The sequence below is a fragment of the Rutidosis leptorrhynchoides genome, chromosome 1, assembly GCF_046630445.1.
Source record: "Rutidosis leptorrhynchoides isolate AG116_Rl617_1_P2 chromosome 1, CSIRO_AGI_Rlap_v1, whole genome shotgun sequence".
Lineage (NCBI taxonomy): Eukaryota > Viridiplantae > Streptophyta > Magnoliopsida > Asterales > Asteraceae > Rutidosis > Rutidosis leptorrhynchoides.
This window is the reverse complement of record NC_092333.1, coordinates 596,065,916-596,076,889: the sequence shown is the minus strand read 5'-3', so window position 1 is coordinate 596,076,889 and position 10,974 is coordinate 596,065,916. Positions and strand designations below refer to the sequence as shown.

General features: G+C 32.3%; 1 protein-coding gene across 1 annotated transcript; it reads right to left on the bottom strand.

The window, feature by feature from the left end:
• Positions 1-6,704: 6,704 nt before the first annotated feature.
• LOC139883749 (cytochrome P450 734A1-like) lies at positions 6,705-10,255 on the bottom strand. Its single transcript, XM_071867884.1, has 5 exons — positions 9,956-10,255; positions 8,624-8,847; positions 8,261-8,502; positions 7,787-8,183; positions 6,705-7,640 (listed from the first exon to the last, which is right to left on the bottom strand). Exons 1-5 carry the CDS (start codon positions 10,245-10,247, stop codon positions 7,179-7,181), a joined length of 1,617 nt encoding a protein of 538 aa, XP_071723985.1. The 5' UTR covers positions 10,248-10,255; the 3' UTR covers positions 6,705-7,178.
• Positions 10,256-10,974: the final 719 nt, after the last annotated feature.

The following is a 10,974-nucleotide window of genomic DNA, read 5'->3' as shown; positions in this document are numbered from 1 at the left end:
TCCATTATTAGTAGTCCTTTGTTCGTAGTCCAAAATAGTCCGAAAAGTCCAACAGTCCAATAATCGGTATATATATATATATATATATATATATATATATATATATATATATATATAATCTAAGAATTACCCCACGATGTATTGTATACGTATTGTCTTTGCATCAACCCAGAGACGTATTGTATACGTATTGTATTAGAATTAACTAAGACGTATTGTGTATGTATTGTCTTAGGATTTATCAAAACGTATTGTATACTTATTGTGTTAGGACGTACCAAGAATATTATTATACATATATACAATCACAGAATTAACCAAGATTATAATATTTTGTTATACTACTGATAACATGTCCAAATATATATAGGATATAGGAAAAGTTAACAAGGATATGGTTAATATAGTTTTTATAATATAAATTTCGTCCATACAACGTTAATTTTAGCAGATTTTGTTTTGCTCGTCAAATATTCATTACAACTCCGTTTAAAGTGAATCAAATTACTATGGATTCATTAAGAAGTAAATTTTACAAGACCAAATCGAAAAGTTCATCCCAAGTAGTAATTTTTAGAGCTTTACCCTCTTTTTGTGTCGGTGGACAGATTTGGAAAAATCCCGGCATCCACCCAATATATGATTTTTGATAAAATACTTCCACTTTGTCTAAAATCATGAAAAAAATAATGGATGTTTTATTTACATATATTAACATATTTCCAAAGTATTAGCCTCGAACTCAAAGTTTAAGATAGGTTTTTAATTCCCAACCCAAAACAGCCCGCTTTTTATCGAATGGAGATTAAAGGATATATGTTACGTTTCAAGGTGTTCTTCATATGTACAAGTTATAAGTTCTTATATTAACTTAATATAACATCATAATACATATAAATAAGTGTTATTAGAGTTAAGTTAGAAAGATTAGATTAGATTTTCAAAAAAGCTTGGTGTTCACCAAAACAAATTCTAGTTTTTACAAGTTTTATAAGTATAATAAGATAGCAACTATACAAGGAATTGAACAAGGATTTTGAGAAGTATTTTACCTTGATTATGAAGAGAAAAGTTGCTGAGATTAAAGTATGATATGAGAGCATTCAAGTGTGTGTTTTTAGTTTAAGAACATGTGGAGTAAAAATGAGTTAAAATGGTCCTTATTTATAAGCTTATAATTTTGGATTTTAGTGAAAATATCTAAGATAAGTTAAATTGTATTAAGTCATGCATGACATATTAAATTGATTAAGTCATGGATGACATATTACACAAATAATTGCAGATTTCTATTGGTATATACCAATAGTAAATACTTCTAGAAGCTGTGTATAATACGGGTAAAAATACCGTATGAATGCGAGTAGAATTCTTGAGGAAATTGAACGGAAATACGAGTATAGCTATCCTTTATATGTATTGGTATATTATAAAGTGTATTCAATACTTGTAAGGATGTATTTACACTCGTAATACATTATATGTAAATACATTTTAACATAAGTTAATTACGTCGTTTAAATGGTAACATATATATTGTTCAAAAATTCTTTAAATTAGTAGTATGAAAATATATATATATATATATATATAATACTTTGTTAATATACTTAATGAGATATTTAATTATCATATTTTCAAGTTAAATATATATAAATCCATATATATACACAATAATTAAACAATTAAACAATTAAATCAAGTTATGACGTTCGTGAATCGTCGGAATAAAACGGTGACCAAAAGCTTGTGTAAAACTCTTTTCGGAGGTTCAATATTTATTAAAATTCATTGCTTATCAAGTCGAAATTATATAAAGATTAAGTTTAAATTTGGTCGGAAATTTCCGGGTCGTCACAGGCTCGTGGTTCACACTTGTTTATAGTGCTACCGGCTCGTGGTTCACACTTGTTTATAGTGCTACCGGCTTGTGGTTCACACTTGTTTATAGTGCTACCGGCTCGTGGTTCACACTTTGACACTCGTCACATACATGTTATGGCACTACCGGCACGTGGTTCATACCATAACATTCACAAATAAACACGCCATATACATGTATGCATAATTATTCCACTCACCTTAAAGATTTGGTGATGGTTTTATCCTTCCGCAAATTTCAAAGCCAAGTACCTAATGCAATAAGTACTCGATCAACAAACAAACTTGTTGGACTAAATACCAACATTTCACTCATGTGCATTTAATGACTTAATGCATTAAATGCCCCATTTTCACCAAAACCGCCCCTTAAGGGTCAAGACCAGCATTAATCACTTAAAAGCTAGTGATTAAGGTCCATCAACACTAACTAACACACAATTAGGGTGTTTCATACCCATCTTTCCCAACTAGGTCAATCATTACACACTTGACCATTTTAAAACCAACACACCCATTTCGGGTTATCCACTAACCCAATGACACCCATTTACATTAATAACTAGGTGTGCTAGTAATTAACTAACCAATTATGATTCATAAACCCATTCATCATTTTGAAATCCTAGGTTAGTCATTCTTGAGTCCTCATGACTCAATCCTACCCAAGAACACCTAAAATCATCAAATATGGGTTTTATGTTCTTCATTTACCCAAACCCTAACCCTTACACAAAATCAAAGTAAGGAAATTAAAGTTAGAACATACCACTACAACCAAAACGTAGCTAGAGAGGAGATGAACAACTTTATAACTCGAGCTAAGACTCAAAACTAGCTCCTTCTTCCTTTGCTTGAGCTTTCTCACACAAGAATCACTCTCTCTCTCTCTAAAATTGAAGTGGATAAGATAAGGTTGTTGGAAATGGAGTGAATGACACCCCAAGATCTGACCTACTGGCCTTAAACTCGTCCACAAGTGAAATTATCAAAAAGCCCTTCAAAATATCTCATTAAAAGAAACTGAATTCGGCTACAGGAAGTAGTGCGCCACGCGCACCTTTAGGTGTGCGCTGAGCGCACCTTGCTCAGCTCAGTCTCTGACCACTGTTTAACTGCACAAAATTTCTCACGCTTCAAGTACCCTATTTACACCACTGTACAAACATTATTCGGGTCTTACATATATGTATAATATTTGAAGCAATATGTACCACCTTATGATAAAACACCCTCATGACCATATGCACAATATTTGAAACATTATATACAACTTTATGATAAAACACCCCATGAACACATGTACAAACTTTAAAGCATATTGCACAGTCTTCATATAATAATTGTATTTTAGTTTTAAAAATAAAATAAAATTAAAGAAACATTTGTTATTACTAATAATTATTATTACAAATATAAATACTCAATTTTAGAGCAAACTTTATTATTATTATATTATTATTATTAAAACTGGGTCATCTTTACGGGTTTAATTACGTTACATATGTATGCGAAATACACGTCTTAATAAAATGTTATAATGTAGCTTTTATGACAAAAAATAATAATTGTGATGAAAATTGGAACAAGGTGGTGGGAGAATAAATGTAGTCTTAATCGGAATCTGTGATTTCACGGGTAATTAAACTAAATGACTTTAACATTTACATTCATTTAATACCTAAAACATATATTTAAACTGTTGCGTTTAAACAAACCCGTGATTTCACGGGTCATTTCACTAGTATATATATATATATATATATATATATATATATATATATATATATATATATATATATATAACGCGTAGATTAATATTACGTGTCACTATCTTCGATCACGTCACCATCATTTTCTCTTGTTTCCATCAATTTAGACCACCCAACCCTAGTCAACCCAATGGAAAAATAAAATTAACTAGTTGTTGAACCCTCGCTTCGCGCCGGAGGTTCGGTTTTCAATGTATTTTATTGCGTTTAGTTTGTAAAATTATTTCGTGGCTAAAGAATGATGTCGTTGAAGCACAAGCCGAGTCGAACTAAAAGGTATAACCCGTGAAAGATTTAAATGTTATTTTAAATTAACAATATATGTCCATCTCCGCGTTTAGCTATGTAATTATCGACTTTTTAAAATTTAACGCAAAATCAACGTGTATGAAAAGTACCCCAAATATTTAGCATTTTTTAAAAAGCGTCCGTTTTTTGTATAGTTAGTGACATTGTGTTCCTAAAATTATTGATATGGCCCGTTGAATATTTGGGTGAAGTTTATTTAAGATTTTTTATGAAAATGGTTATTTGACACTTTACCCCTGTTTGGGGGGTCGATTTGAATATTTGGAAAAAGTGTGGGGGTCTTTGATGGTGTAGTGAAAGTTAATTAAAATTAAAAAAAAAGTGAAATGATGAAAATGCCCATAGTTACTATTCACCATTTTTGTCTATTAGATAATATAGTAATAATTCGTAATTAATTAATTTGAGTTTGCAACTCTAGTAATTTAAACTTAAATAAAATTTAGGCAGAATGTCATAAAATTATGAATGTTATAAATATTTTTTAAAGTACAAGGGTCCTTTAAATATTTTTAAAACATTATTGTCGCTTAAAAAACTCAAATTTGAAGTGTGGATTGTTCTTAAGTGACTAATCCTTACTATATATTTTTATATTTTCTCCTAATATTTCATAATTTAATTTTAGTAAATCAAAATCTTACATTTTTTTTAGAATGGTAATTTCGGCATCGAATCCTCTCATTTATCACCTACACACCCGTTAGGAAGAAACTCCTCGCATCCATCGCGTAAAGCATGCCCGGAATACTTAAGGTTAACTGCTTAGCCCGCACAGAGTGAAGGATACCAGAGACACAACCTTGGAAAAAACTCCCCCCAGGATTTGAACCTGCACCTATTTTTAAAAAGATACGGACCCACAACTAATTGAGGCTTTTTACCACTCAACCAATAGTTCGGTGGTAAATCTTGCATTCTTATTTATAGCTTAACACAATAAATAGAGGTAAATTATTATTTTCCTAATCTATGATAGAAAAAACAATTAAAATGTTAAACAATAGACAACATTAAGTTTTTGGTCACCGAGTTTCCCAATGAAGCACATCACTCGGGTTCAATTTCTGGCTATGCCAAATTGTTCAAATAAGAAATGTGACTAGAGGGTGTGCATAATGCGCAGTTCACCCGGTACAGGTCTCGCGTTCGGGAGGCTTGATTACCCGAGATTTTACCTTCTATGAGGGAACCAATGTGCTAGTTCATAGGAGGGTTTCCTCGCTTACAAAAAAAAAAAAAGTTTTTTTTATTATCTTTATAAACTATAAACTATAATATATTACTCCAATTTTTTTTTAACAATGTAGTTAAAATTATGGCAATACTCAACCCATTAATAAAATCAACTTATATCCATTAATCCATTAACTCGTCATATTCAGCGGAAAAAGTTGTTAACGTATGATTTTTACGTTTATTAAATACACATATAGATATAAAATAAATTTCAGTATGAATATAGAGAGTCACACAATCTGCCAGATGAAGTGGAATAAGAATCTAAAATCGATCAAATTGCTTTAACGAACCTATATCTTTATAAACTGATCGAAGACTCGCTATCTATAGAAAGAGGGAGAAAGAATGCGAAATCACTCAATTATTAAGGAGAGGAGGCGAGAGTTCAACCACCCAAAGCCAACCCGAATGGCAAAGAAAAGTTTTATTAGGCGACCGGTTGGAAGAGGAGGAGAGAACGTCGACCATAATGGTGACAAAAATTACTTTGATGTGAACAGAGTGCATATTTCCTTACTTAGACTAACTTTCGTTTAAAAAATCTCTCCCCTTGCTCTAAGCCATTCCATTTTGACAAAAGACTTACACCCAAGTTTCAAAGGTTTTGATTAGCTATCGTGATCATGATTTTTTACCGCAGGAGAGATTGCCCTTTTTCTTATTCTTCTTAGGGGAAGGGGAAACACACATGGCCCAAACATCATATATAATCAATCGCCATTTATAATTTCACCCATCCCCTAAAAGATATAGTCTAACCAACAAAATTCTAAATAGAATAGAAAATAAACTTGATTATTATTTGTCACCAAATATTAACCCTTCACTTGATATTATACCTATACCCAGGGGCGGTTTTTAATGGGGACAGGCGGGGGCAGCCGCCCCCAGTGGATTTGCAATTTTCAGTGTAAAATTTTTGGATTTTTCGACTTTGCCCCGGTGGATTTTTTTTTTGGCCCCAAAACCTATATATTTTGCCCCAAAACCATTAAATTTTGCCCAAAAATCTCCAAATTTTGTCCACAAATATTAAAATTTTGCCCCAAAACTTCCTTAATTTGCTTAAAAACCTCCATTTTTTGCCCAAAAAATTGTCACGGTTTTTAATTTTTTTTTTTTGCCCCCGGTGACTTGGAATCCTGGTACCGCCACTGCCTATACCTATTTGTTCGATCATTTTCGACCCTCGGAAGTCACCTACGTCCTTTAGTTAAAGTAGAGTTGTTTGTGCATAAAATATAGTCGAATTTGACATAATTTAAAGAAAAAATGTAACATCGTGATATTGCATAAAAGTGACACTTTAAAGTAAAAAAGTGTGGCATGCTGGGGAAATAATTACAATTACAATATCATAGTAGTAATTAATATTAGTACTCCGTATTATGTAAGCTCTTTGAAGATTATATCAAATCAATCAAATTAATATATTATACTCAAAAAACATATCACACATCAAACCGAAAGAAGAAATCAAATCAAGAAGGCACAGCCTCGTATTTACAAAATTGTTGTTAGAATTGAGCCAAATATACACTACATACACATGGGGAAGATCGATTTCTAACTAGCCAAATATAAAAAGTTACATGCCCAAAATTCAATTCTTTTTTTGGGCAAATATACGGCATATCTTAACTTGAGGGGTTAGAACTGCTATTTTAGTGAACAAATGGGGTTAAAATGAAAGCAAAACGTAATTTTACTTGCCTGATCTCCTACATTACAAATTATTAGTTTGCAAAAACAGGCTCTTTAAAATCTTTTTTCTTTCGCACCATCGTAAGAAAATAAAGACTACAACCCGTATCATGTCACTTGAATGACATGATATACGATTGTATCTAATAAATTCTTTTTATCTCTTTTTTTTTTTTTCCTTTTTTTTTGGTATTTTAAATAAATGGGATTGGTCACTAGTTAAAGCATAGGATTCACTCACACACATATGATTAGTATAGTACGGACAATTTACGACCCTAAATCTTGATTTTTGCTTGAATCGGACGATAAAGATTTGAAGATGATGGGTGCACCATATTGGGGATAAAGTAGCATTAAGACCGTTGGTGCGTGTTGATACTTAGGTGATAACCGAAACGAGAACCTTTGTAATATGATCGCAAGTGTCAATTTAGCTTGTAACATGGCTAGATTTTGACCAATGCACGTACGGACACCAATACCAAATGGTATGAATGACAATGGATGTTTAGCCGCACGGGCCACACCCTCTGAGAATCGGGCCGGGTTGAACTCATTAGCATCGTTGCCCCAAATTGCTTGATCATGATGAACGGCTAAAATTGGAATAAGAAGCTCGGTCCCACGTGGGACCGAACATCCTCCTAATTGAACATCCGCTTTTGCTCTTCGAATTGATGCAACAATTGGAGGGTACAACCTCAAGGACTCATTGAGAATCATGGTCAGCTGCACATGGGATCACGTCAACAAATAAGTAAATAAAAACTAAAAGTTAAGATAAGAAAAGAAAAAGTTATTTTCATAACAAGGGTATGATCGTCATTTCAAAAGCTAAATGACAAAACATGATTTTAGCATGAAAGAGAATGTACCGTCTTAAGCTTGGAAACATCATCCTTGGTGGGGATGTCACGTGTTCCGCACACCTTCAACACTTCATCACGTGCTATAACCTGCCACTGTGGGTGCATTGCTAGCAATACCGTGGTCCACGTCAGCAAATTGGAGGTTGTTTGTTCTCCGGCAAAGAAAAAACTCTTACATTCCTCCGCAATGTCACGTGCCGTGATGGCGGCTGAGGTGGCAGGCGTAGGATTAACGACTTCCTTTGTACTCGCGTGAATCATAAGACCAAGTAGATCTTTAGGCCCATTTTCGAATGCTTGTTTATCCCAATTTTCTCTTCTTTTTTCAATTACTCCCATTAACGATTTCTTGATTTCCCTCTCTAATCTCCAAGATTCTCTATTTCTTTTGGTGGGTAAAAACCTACATAATAAAAAAGTTAGAATTCAATTGTTTAAATTAATTTAATTATTTTTCAGAACGACAAATGTGACAAGTACCTAAAACCGGGGATGGAGACCTTTTGAAACGCTTCAGAGGCCAAGACCATTTGTTGTGCTTGTAGTTGAAAAATGTATTTTCCGTCTTCGTAACTACTACCAAAAGCGGTCCTAGTCACGGTTTCTTCGGTCAATTTTTGGTACCATTGGGACACTTCAATTTCGACTTCATTGGAATTCGACATGTCCAACCATTCACCCAACATTCTCACCACGCTACTCGTGGTCATGGGTATTAGCAACTACAAAAACCCAAAAATGCAATATGTTAGTAATAAATTACTTTGTTCAAAACAAATAATAATAAAATAAAATACAATAATTTAATGATTGAAAATGGTAAAAAAGTAAAAGTGGGCTTACTTTGAGATTTTCCATGTGAAAGGTGGGAGTAATGATTTTTCTATGGAGAGCCCATTTTTCACCTTTAAGACTAAGGAGACCATCACCTTCTAGTTGTTTGATTAGAGGGTGAGCCTCATTTTTCTCATAGAATTCCGATTTTGAGCTAAATATTTCTCGAATCAGGTCCGGCTCGGCTACGGTTAGCCGGACAGTTGGCCCAAACCATACTAAAAAAGTTGGACCTGCAACAAATAATTCAAATACACATTTATTAATTGTTTGCTTTTCAAAAATAAAATAAAATCTATCATTTACTTAAAAATATATAAAAATAATATATTACTACTCTATGTATTTTTTTTTTAACACCATCAAAGTAAATGACATAGAGCTAGAAGTGGTAAGCATCAAGTTAAACAAAAAAAAGGGTGGTGAGAAGGAAACAACACATGAGCCACTAATTTCATGAAGTTGTACATCCAAAAGAGAGAGAAGACAACACAATGACTATATATGCCACTATCAAACAGAAACAAGTTCATTATCAAAAGCCAAAGGCTTCTTACAAAAATCTAAAAGAATTATAAGGACACAAAGTGGAAATGAAAAGGAAATGATAACTCCATGACTTTGCACACATTTTTTTTAAATCATTATTCTATCTTCATTAAATACACAATTCTCCATCAGCATCAGCATTAACATTTACTTCATATATAAATTATTTTTATTTATAAAATATATTATTGTTAAATAGAGAGAGAGAAATTATACTACTATGAAGATGAAGAAGAATATATGCATATCTACAAGACTACAAGCCAAAGAGGTGGTCTAAAAAGCTACCTCTCCATATGATGTCTTGAATGGTATAAAGTGAAGAAAATTAACTTAAAATTTTATTCTTTTGATAAAAGGCATTGTCACATGTATTTACTTACAAATTCCCACAAGATGCTCTCATGGAATTAAAAGAAGAAGAAGAGGAAAAATGTTAAGAGAACCCATGTCATTTTGAGCAAAATATAGCCTAAAAATGATCCCATGTCTTTAATGAAATACAAAATTTTAAACAACCCATGTTCCTAATACACAACATCATGTACTTCATGGGTTTAAATCACATATCATGTCTGAGATTCGAGCCCATAAGATGATTAACTTTCATGTGTTCAATTCAAATCACCTTTTTAAATACTTTTTTCAGACCCCATTAAAGATATTGACAACTTTTAAGAACCCAAAAAACAAAGATGCATTTTTTCAGGATTTGGGTCAAGAAAAGAATAAAAGTAGAGAAGAAGTGGATTGAATATGAAAGAATAAATAAAAAAAAAAAATTAAACATACCATAAATTTTCTTCCAATGATGGTAAAAAGAGAGGACTCTAGGAAGAATATTGTGAGAGAAAGGCATGGGTTTAGAAGAAGCTTTCACCATTAAACTCACAAGCTCTTTAGCATTACCAATAAAGAAGCAATAAGGAGGTCCCCTTATGCCTTGTTTGGCAAAATGCTGTTCAATCTTCCTTGGTTTCCACCATAACAACACAAAAATTTTCACACCAAACACAATCACTATCAATAACATCAGCACCACTTTTAACCACCATTTTAACAACATCATCATATCTTCCTCCATTTATAAAAATTTACTATATATATTTTATAATTCTAATTAATTAACAGGTAGCTGCTAATTAAATTAAATTTTTTGGGCTTGAGAGAATTGAAGAAAGAAGGTGCCTATTTTTCTTATCTTCTTCTTTGGTTATGTTTGTTAGTACTTGACAGTGGTTTGTTGTTCTCCTTTTAAATGCCACCAACAAGTTTAGAGAGAGGAAGTGTTTAGAGAGAGGGTGGGGTGTTGTTTGCCAAGCCCAACGCCGTAGGGGCCGCCATTGGAAATTTAGAATTATAAGGGTCAACGATGATAATTTTGTATAAAATACTCCATATGTATTATTCCCTCCGTACCATATTAATAGTCCACAGACAAAAACATACACAGTTTAAGTAAAAGTTATAAAAGTACTGTACTTTCTGTCTACTTTCCAGTTTTACCGTTACATTTTCTTTCTCTTTTAATCCTATTCACATATATTAAACGCATAATAGAACTTTACCTTATTATTCTTATCTATATATGAAATGAACTATTAATTTAGCACAACCTAAAATGGAATATTGTAGGGAGTAGTAACTTTTATATTTTTATATGATTATAATTATTATTTATTATCTTATATAATTTATATATAATTTATATATAATTAAAATTCTTATAACAAAACTATAATCACGTGGACTAAATTTATTGCGTCGTGAAATTCCTTTCATCAGACCATCTAACGAAATATGACGCCCCC